The sequence below is a fragment of the Amblyomma maculatum genome, chromosome 2 (genome assembly GCF_055883805.1).
Source record: "Amblyomma maculatum isolate TAMU_Amacu chromosome 2, ASM5588380v1, whole genome shotgun sequence".
Taxonomy (NCBI): Eukaryota; Metazoa; Arthropoda; class Arachnida; order Ixodida; family Ixodidae; genus Amblyomma; species Amblyomma maculatum.
In genome coordinates this window covers 182,787,018-182,803,968 of record NC_139345.1, presented here as the reverse complement: position 1 = coordinate 182,803,968, position 16,951 = coordinate 182,787,018, and the positions used below count along the sequence as shown (strand labels likewise).

Here is a 16,951-nt window from a genome sequence, read left to right as displayed (position 1 = left end):
GTTGTTTTCAGCATACTTCTAGGTTCGGTGCGGTTGCCACAGGCACATGGTCTTGCACCTATAGAGTGGGTACATGTGTGTGCTCACATGGAACTTGTAGCATCCCCTGCGCTGAAGCAACCGGGGGTCGAGGCGGGTGGCGTACTTGTGGTAAACGCCCCACTGGATGCTGCCTCCCACGAGCATCAGCAGCAGCAGCATGGGAGGCCCCACAGTGTCTAGGAAGCACTGCGAGAGACCCTCGCGGGTCCACACTTCGCCCAGGGTCACATTTGGGGGACAGTAATGCATCCTGGCAGCCTTGAGCAAGGGGTTATATCACCTGCAGCAAAGCATGTACAAAATGTAGAAAGAGAGGTGAGGAACATTCAATGCTGTACTGGTCGCAACACATTCAACATATAACTAATTCAGCTAACCAAATTTTAGGGCACTTACACCGTAACCTTGCTTTAGCACCCTGTTCAATTAAACTGCTTGCTTAGTTGACATTTGTACGGTCGAAATTAGAGTTTGCATGTGCCGCGTACGATCCTTCTTTTACTAACCTTATTGAAACTCCAGGATCTGTCCAGAATCGCGCTGCAAGATATATTTATTCCGACTATTCATATCACACCAGCGTCTCCGCACTTAAATCTCGGCTTAACCTTCCTACATTGGCCTGTCACCGCAAGATCGCTCGTCTTTCCTTATATCACAAATTTCAGCATACCTTTGGTTCTGAAACTACTACTATCACACGCGCTCATCGCATTTCTCGTAACTCTCACCCTAACACCGTCTATCCAATGAAAGCCCGCACCAAAACATATTATCAGTCTTTTTTCTTGAGAACATCTCAAGACTGGAATGGCCTTCCATCCGAAGTGGCAACCATCACCAACTTCAGCCAATGAAAAACCGCCATCGAAGATATTTTGTATTCATATTAAATTTCACAGCCCACCCCTCATGTAATGTCCCTGGATCTTTGAGGAATAAATAAATAAATGTGAACACTCTATGATAGCTGCCACACTGCGATACCCATGCAATGTTGCCTTCTTTTGAACCCTTTACTACGCTAGGTAGAAAGAGTCTTCGTGTGGCACTAAATTTGACCTTCAAGTGACCTTGACCTAATTAAGTATTGGTTTTCATGATTCTGTGGTGTCCACCTAAAAGTATAAGGCACCTTCCTTTCCCCATAACCTAACAAATGGAGAGGTGGGCCTGTGTTGTGCAATGTTGTTGTTGTTGTGGCTGTAGGAAGAAAAAAAAGAAAATGCATGGGCCTGCTACTGGCTCCGTAGCTGAGCCGCCTCCACTGCCTCGCGCGGACAGAATAGCAAATAGAGAAGAAAGGAAAAAGAAGAGGGAGAAAAAGACGGGCGCCAGAACAACAGCCGTCGTTCACCACCGAAGCAGTGGCGGGTGCAATGACGGCCTACAACAGATAAAATTCGGTGGCTGGCTGGCCCTACGTTCCTGGCTCTACCGTTCCGTTCCAGCCCTGTAGGGCTAGGAACTGCCACCCTTCACCCCTTCCAGCCCACATCAAAAGGTGGCCGAAATAAAAGACCTTTTTCACTCTTTCCGCTTTCAGTCTCCCACTCCTCCCTTCCCTTAAGTCTGGCAGATAATGTGCCTTTCCTCTCTTATCCATTAATGAACAATTTACAAGAGAAAATATAAAAACATGACCTTGACCTGGTTAGGTGTAGGTGTCCATTCAAAAGTATAAGGTGCCTTCCTTTCCCCCAAATACGAATTTAAATAAAAATTTGCCCCGCCGGGGTGGCGCAGTGGTAAGATGCCAGACTACCGTGCTCCAAGTTCCCGGGTTCGAACCCGACCTCGGCGGCTGCATTTGCGATGGAGGTGAAACGAAGAGGCGTCCGTGTGCTGTGCGATGTCAACGGGCACGTTGAAATTACTCCATAGCCCTCCACTACTACTCCCCTTTCTCTCTTCCCACTTTCACTCCCACCTTCCTCCCTTCCCTCAGGGTGCGGTTCAGGTGTCCACAGAGCAAGTGTGACAGATACTGCGCCTTTCCTTTCCTGCGAGCCAACATTTTTTTTTTTAATAAAAATTATGAAAAAGCATCCAAAAGGCAGTGTTAGAGGCGCTATCACCGAAACACTCACAGCTCTCACTCTATTACTAGGTTCGAGCCATGCTTATTAAACCCCCCAAAATATTTTTATTACATTCTTCCTTTCCTACTCCTTACAATCTTTCACCATGCAGATCCCTATACAAACCTAGACGATATGGGGGCTATTGCTGTATAAAGAAGGCTAACTGGCAGCCGCTACCAAGAAGGGCATAACAACACAACCAGCTCTTGCTCCAAGGTGCCAGCAAGGATGTATGAGTGATTAAAGAAGGAAAAACATCCAAAATGCTCCCCTTCTTTTATCACCAAGAGATGGTAGTGTTAGCAGCACCACAGCTCCCTTTTTCAGCCTCCTTGTGCCCCACTCCCACACAGCTGACATAACAGATACATGCTCTAGAGAGTAAGCAGAGGGCTCCCTTCAATAATTTCCTCGACGTCCAGTACTGGGATGTCCATTTACTAGCAATATGTACTCGCACTTTATGACCAGCAGCTTCCCACTATCGCTCAAGAGGAAAGTATATTAAATGTTGCCTCATACCGGTACTCACCTATGGAGCTGAAATTTGGAGGCTAACAAAGAGTTCTACTAAAGTTGAGGACAACGCGAAGAGCTATGGAATGAAAAATGGTAGGGGAAATATTAAGAGATGAGAAGCGTGCAAAGTGGGTCAGAGAAATAACTCAAGTTACTGACATTCTAGTTGAAATTAAGAAGAAGAAATGGGCATGGGCAGGGCATGTTGTGCGAAGAGAGGATAACCGATGTCTCTAGGAGTAACCAATTGAATTCCAAGGGAAAGAAAGCGTAGCAGGGGGCAGCCGAAAATTGGGTGGGTGGATGAGGCCGGATGGTGTCAAGTGGACGCAGCTAGCACAAGACCGGGTTAATTGGAGGAAAATGGGAGAGGCTTTCGCCCTGCAGTAGGTATAGTCTGGCTGCTGATGATAACACTACTACACCGACGGTAATGTCCTTCATCCCAAAAAGACTCCCCCAGAAACGAAGTGTTGCAAAATAGATAAGGGGGAATGAGAACAAGCAAAATATGCAGCAAAGGCCACTACAGCCATATCCAAGTGATGAAAGTGGACATAGAAAAAACAAAGGCTCAGTATAGTAGTCTTCGGGAAACAACAGCCTTTCAATAGGCCTGTCCTCCAAACAGATGTGGGTGCTCAAAGGGTTGACACGCAAGGTTCGTCAAAAACCACAGGTACCGTTAGAAGGAGAATGCTCCTAGATGGTTCATGCAACTGAAATGCAGATGTGCTTACCACGAGGACTGGTGCTTGCACTGGTCCTTGCCATAAATCTGCATCTTGTTGGCTTTCTTTCAGGTTGTAGTAGACTCTACTTGTATTAACAATAAACCAGCTTACCCAAATACTGCTCTGTAGATTAAAAAGACAAATATTATATATTCGGATTTCATACCAAAGCGGAGTCGAAAGCTGGCTCGGATATGACATTTGTAGGGTAGTGAATGGCCCGTAGTCACACTTTTTATGCTCTGAGGCAGTGGGATAATGAGGTGCACCATAGTTGGAAGGCAACAGATGAATTCTGATCACCTGTGATTCTCTACTCTGCACCAGTCTTAGCAAAAGAGCCCTTCTGCCTCCTGCTTCTGACATTCATGATGAAAACAAAGCGCAAAAGAAACACGAGGACGTAAAGACGACGCAGACAGGCACTAACCCACAAATGAAGTTTATTGCTGAAACACGCAATATATACAAATCACTTAAAAAATAAAGAAAAGCAGTTTCTCCTCGGAAGCTTAGGTCAAAAGGGAAAGAACTCTACACAACACGTGCCACTCATCGCTAAAACAAACAAACAAACAGGGTTAATTGTCGATAAGAATGTCTATACAAAGTGAAGGCTAAAAAATCGATTTTACAGTCTGCCATGGTAACGGAGGGCTCACTGACACAAAAGAGAGAGAGAGTAACTTAATGAGAAGAAAGGTGGAGAGGTCGGCCGGCGGTAAAGAAACCCTGACCTGTTACTACACATGGGCAAGGGGGGAAGAGGAAATTGAAGGAGAGTTAGGTACACACAAATTTTCACATTTTCTTATATGGTATGCCTCCATAACTTCACAAACAAGCTGGTCGTGATGTCTGAAAAGTACAGCGGTTTTTGAAAAAAAGTGGTATATATTTTTTCTTTTTCTTCCTGTGGTCCTCTTTTTCGCTGCATGTGCAGCAATGCTCAGGAAGATTCCCACACCGATCTTTTAGGGAATTCCGGTGATCACCTAGGTTAATGTTGAGGCACCGCCCCATCTGCCCCATATATACTGCTACACAAGACATTGGCAGTTGTAACTACACCAACAGCACAGGGTATAAACGGGAAGCAGTGCTCAACGGTGCAACCAGGCCTTTTCCCCTTGTCCCAATCACCTTTTAGCCTGTACCAAATTTGTGACCACGAACTTCTCAATTTCTTCGGCCCAGAAAAAACCACGGGAACCTACCTACTTTCTAAATTTAGCCTGTGAGCCATTCTATGTGCATAGGGCACTACACCAACATTCTGACACTCTCGTGTAACATTTTGTGATTTGCAACCCGCCTTAATCCATCGCACCAGTTTTCTGCAAGGCATCAAGAAAACATCCATGCGATAACCAAATTCCTTGAGCCTTTCCACCTATGCAGAGATGCTCTTTTGCAAGGAATGAATGCAAGATTTAGTGATGGTTGCCTTAAGACACGACGTCGTGACACCATTCTTCATCAATTTTGAGTGCCCAGACGCATAATCAAGAAAAGCTTTGGCAGATCGGGGACTGTAAGTCCAGAAAACATGATCCTGGCACACGCCCAACTTTCCGCGCTGCTTTCTGACATTCAAGTTGCAAAGTATGTGCAGCAGCCCAATGTCACAGGTAGTGAGCCAGCGTTGATGCATTGCATGCAAAGATTGAACCCAGTGAAGTTGCAACACAAATGCAACTGAACTAGTCCCACTGAGTCAAACTTGCTATCTGTATGAAAAAGATGACAGAGAATTAAGAACATCTCTGATTTATCCAGTTTACTTAGCCACATACGCACAGCCAATGTCTCCAAGCAGACCGTATGGTTGATAATCAACTGCAGTTCATGTTTTCTTTCTTGTGAAACGTACAATGTGAAAACACATCAAGATCAGAGGCAACCACTGATTGAGATTTGACTATTACCCTTCTCCCCTTTTTATCTGCATGGTAGACCAATTACAATATGCAACAGAGAAGACCGATGATTCTTAAAAAATTCCTATTCAAACAGCAAGCCTTGCCACAAAACATATACTGTTGTAATAATATTTCAGCTGTCTGCTAAACTGACCTGTTTACGTTTTGTGCTGTTTACAGTTCTGATTCACAGTGTCCAGTACATTAATTCAGCTATTCATCACCAACCTCACGAGCCAACTATACTCACTGCAGGGCGAATGCCTCTCCCATATTACTCCAACTAACCCGGTCCTGTGCTAGCTGCATCGACTTGACTCCTGCAAACTTCTTAACATCATCCACCCACTTAATTTTCTGCCACACCCTGCTACGCTTTCCTTCCCTTGGAGTCCAATTGGTTACTCTTAAGAGACCATTGGTTAGCCTCTCTTTGCGCTACATCTCCTCTCCATGACCATTTCTTCTTCTTGATTTCCACTAGAATGTCACTAACTCAAGTTATTTCTCTGAACCACTCTATACACTTCCTATCTATTAACCTTACACCTATCATTTTCCGTACCTCCTTGCCTTGAACTCCCCTTAAGTAGAACTCCTTTTGTTACCCTCCAGGTTTCTGCCCTACAGGTCAATACAGGTAAGATAAAACTGAGCAATGGGCTGCTACATGGATAAAAAGACACCCAGATCAGAGAGAAATCGAGCAGTCCATTTGAAGACATACAAAACAAACTTTTCATAATCGATAATAGCCATCACTCGAAAATTTAGTTCCTTTTCATATGCTGTCATAGCAGCAGGACTCCATAGGGACTACATTCCAGTGAAGCTTGTTAGCAATAGTGTGTGCAGGGGAGTATGAAGAGTTCTGATGACAGCTTGACGTACATGCTCTTGTATTTCACCATAGTATACCATTTATCTCAGCTCTTATCTCACAAAGCCTTATCTTGTGGGAGCGTTTATGTTTGTTCTGCTGCATGTGCAACCAAGTGAAACCGGTAACAATTGGATTCGGTAACAAATTTACTCACTTTCTCATGAAACATGAGGGAGAGGGTTGCCTCAGCGGGGTTCCGTCACGCCGGTGTGACTTGTTTTTAGCCGCACACGTGACCTGTCGTAGGTTATAACGAATTTCATACAGTGCATGCACAAGTTGGTTTCCGACTGCTGCAGTCGGTTCTGTTCCACCCCGCAGGTGTTATTCTCTTCCAAACACTGCTCGTGTTATTCTCTTCCAAACACTGCTCAGGCGCCAATTCTGGCCGGATGTGAACTCACTTGAGTGCCTAATGCATGACGCGCAGAGTTAAGTGGTTGCCATCAAGCGGCTATATCACGCAACATAACTGCAAAAGTATTACGAAACTCCTGCGCGCTGAGAGAAAGCTCGTGGAGAACAAAAATTCGTCTCGACAGCCGCATAGCTCTCGAGCCACGCGAGCGCGCGAGCGAACCGGTGAGCAATTGCTTGTGAAGTAACACGTCGGTCGATCGCACTAGGCGGTGAAACAAAAGTCACGGATTTTGGCAACAATAGGGGATGTCCTCGACATTCGTCGCAAGCAGGGCGCAAGGTGGAGAAGCAGCAAAGCGAAAGCATGCCCTCAACTCGCGACGTGGTTAATGCGAGAACACGAAATATTTCGAGGCGACGACTTACCGATGATCAAGGCGGTCTTTGTATACAAAGCCTGACCAACGAAAGACACACCGACGATTTGTTACGCACGCATTGCCATCGGTCACGTATTGTTTACACACAAAAACGCGCGCATCGCAAGTTCGCGAGCGAGCCTGCTCCACTTGGGGGGGACAAAAGGAAACCAGCTGATTAGGGCGACGCTAGCGACACCCGGTAAAATAGCAGCTTTTTGGTGTGAGTGATTGGAGGGTGCCTTATTTTGCCGTCCCAAAATGAAGGCAGCCGCTGGCACTCGGGATTTGCTGGTGAAAAATTAAGTCTCTACGGGCTGCTCACGGATCGCGCTGCTCGTGTGGCTGCAAGCGCGCGGTGTTCACCGTCAGGTAAACCCTGCTTTGTACTAATTGCCTGCTTGCTACCAGACGAGACGCTAAGGCTCAGAAACCTGGCCGAGAAAGGTGTAGCATCCTTTTGGTTGGTAACGTGATGGAAGCATGCGAGATCACCTGTGCGGTCCTGAAGCGGTGTGTTCAGCCGGGTTTTATCACATGAATGCAATTAGTGCGACGGTAAAGGATCGTGGTGGAATATTAGCTTGTTCGTTTCTTCAGCCGAGACGTACACCGGCCAGCAGCCTATGACGCGCACTGCATTGCGCACTGGCCAGTCCAAAGTATTGAGAAACGGGCGTGACGCTGTAAAATTAGGAGTATGCAGTGATTTTATTTTTTCTTTCGTGAGAGCCACCGTAAGCGCTTCTCAGGCGTATGCCAGTTTGTCTGCACGCCTCGGCGATCGAGTCCCGACTGGTTGCGTGCGTCGTCTATGGAGTTTTGCTTAACTGCATGGTCCGTCGGGTTACCGCGTGCCGAGCTGCTATTAGAGCCACTGATGCAGTTTATGACCATGACCAGCGTGTCATCATAATGTTTCCCTGTAAAGGTGAATAGATACTCAGGCCGCGAGCTCCCGGCGTTGCCTAGCGAGACCGTGCGCTCGCAGCGGCGACGGAAACAGTAGACCTCGGTTTTGCCTTTCATTGATTTCGAGATTGGGCGGTGATGGTCCCAGCTGATTCACACTCCGCGCGGAAGCGACAATCGTTCGTGTTGTGCTTGACGAGCTAACTGCCGCAAGACAGCATAGCTGCAGCGTGCAGACGTTGCTCGCATCTTTGGCATATTGAAACCGTGACCTTTTACTTGCGACAGCTTCTGCTGGAGCTTTCAAAATAAAATTAAATCATTATGGCAGAATCTCTAGCCTTCCGCGTTACTCAGCTTGATAGTAATAGTAGCCTTAATAACAATGGTGGTTGCATTTTCCTCTCATTTGCATAAGCAAAATAGTGTACATCTCACGATAACATTATCCTTTGGTAGGACACCAAAAAACACACGCCCGTCCTGACATTTGGCTGAGAGTAAAGGTACATCGATGTCTGTCTGAAATAATGGGATTATATAATTTGAACTGAGAGGAAATGTTGGAATGGAGCAGGATATACCTACAATGCCTTTAATGTTGGCTTGATCTGTAGCCATCAAGTCATCTTAATTTCACTTACCAATTTGGGATATTAAAGGCTCCTCTTACTTTGACAGTGTCTTAACAGCTAAATCAGTTTCTTCGCTGGCTATGCTGAGTAACAGACTCAAATTTGGCGTCATGTAACATGTATCGTGCCTGCTTTATACATAAAAATATTTGTTGAGCAGTGTAACAAATTTACCCAAAAGAAGTCACATATTTATTTATTTTTTTTGCTCCTAACCTAAAATTTTGCACAATGATTTTTATGATTTTTATTTGTGGCAGATTGAAACAAGCTAGTCCCATTATCTAAAGCCTTTTATACTGCTGTCACACGGGCACAGCTGAACTCCTTTTAACTCCCTTCAACCAAGGTAGTCATTATCTCAATGGAGATACGCGCCGTGTCACACGGCAGTCCTTTAGGAAAGGAAGTTTAAGGAAGTTCCTAGCGTAAGGAGTTCTGATCATCTCCCCCGAGCAGGTAAAGGGAGTACTCTGGTTCCCTGTGAGCTTCAGTGCAGGTGTTAAATAAACGCATATGCATTAATTTTGAGTTTATAACTAATTTTAATACTGTAGCACAACGCAAAGCATGGAAAAATGTAAATGTGCAAATATCCAAGCATGCACGCAAGCACACGCAAGAATTTCGCAAGCACATTGTGGCCAGCAGAACAGACAAATACGATATGCTAGTAAAAGTAACAGCGCATTCCTTTCACGTGAATAAAGATACATTTATATTTTATAGTCAATTCAAACTGTTGAAAAGAAAGCAGCTAAAAATTATTTCACGTGTTTTTAACTGGATTATTTTATATGCATACACAAAACGAACAGCGCCTAATGGGACCCCGACGGCGTCTCGGAGAAGCTGGTTCTTAGCCGTGTGACACGGCGACAACTCCTTCAGGGCTGAACTCCCTCCGTGGTCCTTTATGGAAAAGAAGTTCGAGGGAGTTGGGACTTGCCCGTGTGACAGAAGTATTAATTGTGAAAATTTGCCTCCACATCGATTGGTTAGCCATCTTTAGAGTGTATTGTTATGCTAAGCATGCATAACATGCTACTACTTTCAGCATGTTAATAATTCAAAGATATTGCTCTCTCTATGGAATTATTGCTTGAAAAGAGCCATTTTTCTTTTAAAGATACTTTGGTATTGCTTGTTCTCGTTCAAGCTGTTCTTCAGCCTTCCTCTTACACGTGTGGCGGTTCACCTGTAATTCGTCAGTACTATTTAGGGAGTTTGGAAAGTAGAGCAGTTGTATTGTCATTTTACTTGGGAGCAACAAACTTTTCAGGTCTGAATAAAACTTCACCATACTGTTACAGTGCTTCCGCTCGTCTAGCCTAAACTAATGATATGGCAACTGAAAGTTAACTATTCAGTTGCGTGTAGCCAATTTCTGTATTAATTTCTTCCAGCTGTCTTTTAGTAACTAAGGCAGATGTGCGTGCAGTATCGTGCAACATTTGTAACTCGCACATGGAATAATGCTGTATGGAGTGAAGCCAAGCGGCTTGAGGGCTCTGTAAAGAATTTAATGGAAGTCTATTCACAAAAGAATAGCAATAAGCAAAGCATGCTTCTCTCAGAGACAGGTGATGAAAAACAAGATTACTCCATGTGTATAGGACAATGGAACGGTGCAGAGATATTGCACTCATTGATCCTGGTTCTGTGCAGAATGTGTAGTATTGTTGACATTCTGATGTGAAAAACTATGCATTCTTTTGTTGTCGCCGCAGCCTGTTGTGACCACCAGCATGTCTCTCAAGCCCAAGCGCATTGACTTTGAGTGCACCTGGGAACAGCTGAGAGACACCGTTGCAGGCGTCATCACCCTCGGAAAGGTTCCTCGGCCCGTGTGGAATGATCGCTTCTCATATCCTTTTTTTGGGGGGGAGGTCTACTGGGGGCTGTGATTTCTACATTACTTTTTTTTTATTTCACAAAGAGGAAGTGTGTCGTGGTTTGATAAGAGATGTGTAGTGTTTAATCAGGGGTACAGTGATGGCGCCGCTACATATATGGGGGGGGGGGGGGGGGGGGGTGCAGGGAAAGACCAACTGGAGTAATGTACAGACAGGTAGCATTGCTCCAGCGCACATGACATGGTTTATGCCTCTAACCGCTAGGATAGAATAATTTCATTGTGGCACTAGTATCAACTGGTTGTGACGGACGACTCCCTCCGTTATTTTATTTAAAAGAGGATATTGTTTACACTTACACACTTCGGTGTACACAGGAAGCAAGAGGGCAGAGCAGACGATGCTTTTTCAGTCCTAGAGTGAAAAATGTTGTCATTATGGCTGTTTTAAATGCTCCTTTTGAGAGAGGAGAAAAGCCGTGGGCAAATGCACTTAAAAGTGCAAGCGCAAAATATTGGTTTATTATAATGATAGCAAGCAAACAGGTCAGGTTAGCTCCCTCGATGGCCACAAAACTAACTGACGTTGGTGCATGTAGTTCAGTAGGTCTTGGGGAAGTGTATGAATGGGGAAATGTCGAGTAGGCATAACTCCTGTGTGGCATCAGTCTACATAAAGATAAATAAACAACATGTAGTAGTTAGCACTTCATATACCAGCTGGGAGCAAGCCCGTGAGTACCCCTCGATTATCTGAAACTTAGTACTTCTCATCAGGGAGCGAACAAAGCACTCGGAAGATTTTTCTCAGACCCATCAAATTTTCGGGATAATGACTACCACCCTTCATCTCCCCTTGGTTCCATTACTGCACAGTCCACTGATAACGACATGCTTGGAAAAAAAGGCTGTACAAGTGGTGCTGTCGGTTTATGGGCCACGCAGCCTGCAGGTCAAATAAAGTGAGATTTCAGGTATCCTTATAGCTAACAAGCCTGCAGGGATGTGAACTCAGTCTCTACTTTACTGTGAGATTAACCCCTGCAATCATTCGTCTTTCTGTTTTGCTAATTTATTCAGCAGCTGCCTAAAACTTCGCATACGATTAGCAGGTGAGCGGTGAGTTGTGTTGCCGTAAAATTCCTTGCTCTGCAGCCATAGGTGGTCCTCTGAGTTGATAATTTTGCAAAATTGTCTTCGAAATCACCTGCCGAGCTCTGAAATATGTGAAGGCAAATTTGAGGAAATATGGCATATCTAATCCGGTCTTTGTGTCTTTTTATAGTAAACCACATAACGTGTGGTACAGTCGAGGATAAAAACAGAAGGCAAGAGCAAGTACAACATTCGCAGCATGCTACCCAGAATTGGCTGACGTTTCTACTGGATATTCAAAATCAAGATATAGTGATCCCTATTCATAGCGAGAAGATAAGTGAAGAGGCCTTTCTTTTGCTTTCCTCAAATTGCCTTTGACACACATCTTTCTTTTTTCATTCCTTTTTTTTTTTTTCCATGAGCTCCTATATCTTTGGTTATCTTTAGTTTCACACACTTGATAATAGTCAAACTATAACTGCTCACAGGAAACTATTTGGCTACAACGTAATACTTCCATGCATGGCAAACCAGAGCAGACAGACGCCAAGGTGTGCAGGTTTCTTCAGCACCTTGCGAAAGTCGTTGAGGTTTGCCTGAGCTAGACTTGGGACCGACAATGGTCATGGATCCAGGGTGAACCTTCTTGAAATTATAAGACAGGGATGAGCAAATTGTTTAGTGTATTTAAGATTTCCTTATACTGAGTGTATTTAAAGAAATGTTGAGTGTATTAAGATATCTTTGTCTTTATGCTGAAACTAGCCTCTCCGATGGCAGAAAGGTGAGTTTCACTGGGAATGCACTTTTGGAGTGGGAAATTTAGAAAAAGAAAAAATATGGGCATCCTTGCCACCAGCTGTTTTCCCCAGCAAAGTGCGATGATGTCGAGGCTTTTTTTACATTGCTGAGGATCTCCTAGGTAGAGATAACAGAGTCATTTCCATTACTGTCGTCAAGATTTCTAAGGGCAGGATGTTCTCACTACTTAATGAATACTTAATGCTTTGACGCAGTAAGCTACTCTTTCTCTCTCACACAAGCTTGATTCAGGTAGCAGCAAATATATTATTTAAATTCAGTTTTCATAGGCAGTGAAGATGTGTTTGCTGCTAGTCATTATAGGGTACAACAATCTTGTCAGCGATTCATGTTCATAGTTGTCTTGCGAACCCACCCCGGTGGCCGACTTTTTGTTCCGAATTGTCCTTGACTTTGTGTCCTACGGATGTGTATGCCCTGTGTGTTGCCTTCCCCGAGCCCCTCGGTGACCGTCTTTACCTGGAGACCAAGAAGTTTCTCAATGCCCATGTCCAGCACTTGTACGAGGTGAGTCTGGTGATGCCTCGTTCGTCTTCTGATGATGCGAAAGTCGTTCAATAGAAAAATGGAATACCTTAAAAGGAAAACAGCACCGGATGGCGTTAGTGACATTAGCGTCCTTGAGCATGCATGTCAGTGGCAGACACAGAAAGGGCAAAAGCTGAGATAACAATGCCTTTTGGAGCACAGCGCCAAAAAAAAAAGAGAGAAAAAGAGTGTCAATGTATTGCAATGATTTTTTTTAGACTGAAATATCCAGATTGAGAGAACTTTGTTGCCAGTCAGTTGTTAAAACTGTTAAATGTTTAGCTTATTTAAGGGAGTATGGAGTACTTAAGTATTTAAGGAGTACGGAAGGCTCACAATATCTTGAATACTCATTTTGTTTTTATTTTTCAACATATCTTGTTAAAACTTAGCATGCAAGTGCAGAATAGAAGTCTGATTGCAAATATAATATGTATTTAGATTTCAAATATCTCATCTTGTGAAGAAGATATGTAAAATAATTATCCTACATAGGTCGTTTATTACGGACCATCATGATAAGTTCTCAAAGAAACCTCTTTACACACGTTCAAAACATTTCAAAAGGTTCACGAAGCATCCTAAAACTTTTTCTTCTTCTTAATTATGATATATTAGCAATTAGTCTAAATTTTGGCTAATTACTGCCACATAATTTTTTTCTTACCGTTATTGTGTACAGTGGACCTTTCGAAGTGTAAGCATGTTCCTAAAAGAGGTACCTATATTTTTTGAGAAATTACTATAATGGTCCGTAAGAAAAAAACATGTTATTTTGTCATATCATCTCTTCCTGATGATATTTTAAATCTAAATGCATATTTAAAATCAGCATTCCATGCTGAACTTACATGCTAATTTTCAGCAAGATATGTTGAAAAATCAAGAAAAAGTTAGTCCCTTATCCCCCCTTAACGCAACAGCAGATATTTTTGCCTTACGTTTGGTAAATGCCAGCTTTTACGGCTTATGTGCGGTAAATTTCAACTCAGTTCAACACACATTAATGCAACTGTATGAGCCGAACGGTGTTGTGTGATCGGACTGATCAGTGACCATAAATGCTTGGACGGAAGGCTAAAAGGCATGGAAGATCAAAGCCAGGATGAGCCATAAGGAGAAGGCTGAAGCAGTACGCAATATTGCTTGTGCCTCAGTGTTGGTGCATGTCTTGAAGCTCCATGAGTCGAAGCATGTTTGTGTTAGTGCTGTGCGTGTGCTTCCTCCTTTCCCCTGCAGCTGGTCGTGTCGGGGGATGACCTCCTGGCCGCCTACTACAAACACTGGCTCCAGTACAGCCAGGGAATCGACTATCTCAACAAATTGTACATGTGAGTCCTTCTATGTGCTCAACGCTTGCAGTCAGTTTGGTAATGTGCGTTTTTGTCAAAAGAAACTATTTTTTATGCTTCAGCATTAAAAAAAGAAAAAAGAGAGAGAGTCCACCAGTTCTGAGACTGCTTTGTAGATCCCATGCTTAAAAATTGACCGTGCGGAACGGTTCAAGGCTTTAAGGTCTTTGAAAATGTTACATCCACTGTGGCAGTCAAAGCAAACTGCTCAGAATTGCTAGTATAGATAGATGAGGCTAAGGAATGTAGAAGGCACCTGGGTGTCAGAGTAGTGCAGAGGGTTAGTGGGATACAAATGAAGTGTATGTGAACAGGATTGCAGTTATGTTTTATGTTCACTGTGGTTGAATATTGCATGCCGAGATGAACCTTCTGCATCGTTTCTGTAGTATACATATTGGGGACCATGCCTTGACTTTAGTCGTCAATTAAAAAGTTTCAAACTCTTTGCACACCAGTGCATTGAAAGTCACAGGTGTACTTGAACTGTGACAAAGTCCACTCATGAGGCCCCTGAAATATTGCATTGAAAGCCATTTGTGCGTGTGCTTCTGAAATATTGCATTCAAAAGGCATTTCTGCATGTGTGACTGATGTGCCTCGAAAGGAATGCAGTGTTGCAGCCTTTGCTGTGTCAGTCCCTCACACAGGGCAAAAAAAAACAAAAAAACAAGTGGACTGCGGTAGCAACTCAGCTTCTCAGTGTATCACACCGTGGAAATATATTTCGATATCATGTTATAAGCACTGCGTCATTACCTCTGCACTTGGAGCAGTTTTTATAGCTCTGGGTTTTGCACTTTGCCAAATATGGGTCAGGAGATCTAAAGTCTCTGGAGCACATATATATAGTAGTATTTTGTGATTACGGAGTTCTTTTGGCCCTGACGTTGTCATCTCGAATCAAGGGGTGACAAAATGTTTTAAATCACTTTTCTTGGTAATAAATATATATTTCTTTTCTTGACAAGCATCGTTGCGGCCACAAGAAGCCACAGCATTGAGCTTGAATAAGGACAGAAATTGGTTGAAGTTGTGTTGCATTGGCCTTTATGGCACATAAGCAGGTGATGCTACTATGCACCAAGCAAGATTAAATAGATGGAGTTATCGTTATGGCTTCTTTGAAGCTGATTAAAATAAAAGACGAGAAACGTAAGGCTTCCCTGATGTTCAGAGGCAAAATATGTCCATTGAAAGGAGTATGGGTCCTAAGGGACTTGCTAGAAACAGAAAACACCCTTACTCATTCGTTTTATTCACCCCGTGATGCCCTTACAATGAAAATGGATTATAGTTTGAGTGTCAAAAATTTTGTTACTGCGGACCCTTGCACTTAAAAATATTAACTAAGTAACTTGGACTTTATTTTCTTTTTGGAGTAACAACTGTGAAGGTAACACTAATAAACCTGACGTATCAATTTCCAAGGTGTTGTACCAACTCGCTCAATTGTCTCTTTTGCTTCCTGACCATCCATTGATATTGCACATGATACCCTAGAGGTATCACCTTTGTAATAGTGATAGTATGATATTGTGCCCAAAAGTGTGCAGGAAGTAGGCAGTTCACTCAGCCCCTGAGGGGGTGTGCGTGCAGGTACCTGAATACGCAGCACATCAAGAAGCACAAGCTGAGCGAGGCGGACCTGAGCTATGGGTCGGTGGAGCCGGCCGAGCAGCTGCTGGAGGTGGGTGAGCTGGGCCTCGACCTGTGGCGGCGCAACATGGTGCAGCCCCTGCGCACCTCCCTGCTGGCCCTGCTGCTGCAGGCCCTGGCACAAGATCGGGAAGGGCACTGCCCCCAGCAGAGGGTCGTCCAGGGGGTCATTCTCTCCTTCGTACAGGTGGGCTCACCCTAGGTGCTATCAGTGTCACTGTAGCTCTGCGAACGTCTTGCCATCTCGTGTGCTGGGAAAGGGGCGCTCTCCCGAGCACCCACACCATTAGGGACAGGCATTGCACTTGGTGCAGGGGCACATCCTCGCTCACTCTGTCCTAATTTATTCTGCCAAATTCACTTTATTCCGGAAAAAAATAAAAGTACTATTGCAGCAAGTGGGAGTGCTTCCCAGTGGAGTGCTAGCTGCATCAAGGTCCATCCTGAGGAGTGAACAAAACACCTGCATTTTGCGTTTGTTGGCCCCATCTGCTCTAAAATTTTAAACGTAGCAGGACTTTTTTATCGTCTATAAGAGAAAACTTCTCGCGAATTTGTGTTGTGCAGCTCCAAATACTTTTCATTGCGAATGAGCACACATAAAAAAGGCCTGCAGAGCGTTACAGTGAGTGAGCCAGTGGACTCCCAGTATCAGTTCAGTACTAAGCAATGCAAAGCGGTCAGCTTCTCTGCAGTGCGCAGTTGCTTTGGGTCACATGAACTAGGGAACGGAATTGAATAGAGCATGAAAAACAAATGAGAGACTCTAGCTCCTGTAGGCTGTCTATGCAGTTACTCTTACATCACTGACATGCAGCTGTCCTCTGGTGACTTTATTTCTGTACAATCTCAGTGATACGGTAACTGTTTATGCTGATTTTAGGATGGTAGGAATTCCGATCTCTTTCAGGCACAACTGATAGTTTCAATTCAAAACAAATATATTCCCACCTAAAGTTTCATGCAAAGCCAATTCATTAGTTTTGAAATAGAAAACAAATTAGAATTTTTTGCAAGCACATACTAAGCTGTCGAAGAAATTGTTAAAGAGCTAGAAAACATACAAATATATTATGAGTAGTCATGGAATGAGCAATGCATGAATCAAGTACTCAGTTTGAGTTTCA

The 16,951-nt window shown here is 43.9% G+C and overlaps 2 protein-coding genes across 3 annotated transcripts in view; one reads left to right on the top strand and one right to left on the bottom strand.

Moving 5' to 3' along the window:
- Positions 1-7,137, bottom strand: part of Hmt-1 (ABC transporter ATP-binding protein/permease Hmt-1) — a 104,789-nt gene extending 97,652 nt beyond the window's left edge. Inside the window, exons 1-3 of one of the 2 annotated variants that reach the window (XM_084595567.1) lie at positions 6,971-7,137; positions 6,339-6,421; positions 88-322 (exon numbers count right to left, since the gene is read on the bottom strand). In XM_084595567.1, the coding sequence (XP_084451693.1) occupies positions 88-291 (204 nt within the window). In that variant the 5' untranslated portion in view covers positions 292-322; positions 6,339-6,421; positions 6,971-7,137. The remainder of the gene's footprint in view (positions 1-87; positions 323-6,338; positions 6,422-6,970) is intronic. The other variant, XM_084595566.1, reaches the window with a different exon arrangement.
- A 43-nt stretch (positions 7,138-7,180) lies between these two features.
- Positions 7,181-16,951, top strand: part of Cul2 (cullin 2) — a 99,277-nt gene continuing 89,506 nt past the window's right edge. Inside the window, exons 1-5 of the mRNA XM_084595568.1 lie at positions 7,181-7,335; positions 10,241-10,377; positions 12,690-12,792; positions 14,053-14,144; positions 15,765-16,011. Coding sequence (XP_084451694.1) covers positions 10,259-10,377; positions 12,690-12,792; positions 14,053-14,144; positions 15,765-16,011 — 561 coding nt within the window. The 5' untranslated portion in view covers positions 7,181-7,335; positions 10,241-10,258. The remainder of the gene's footprint in view (positions 7,336-10,240; positions 10,378-12,689; positions 12,793-14,052; positions 14,145-15,764; positions 16,012-16,951) is intronic.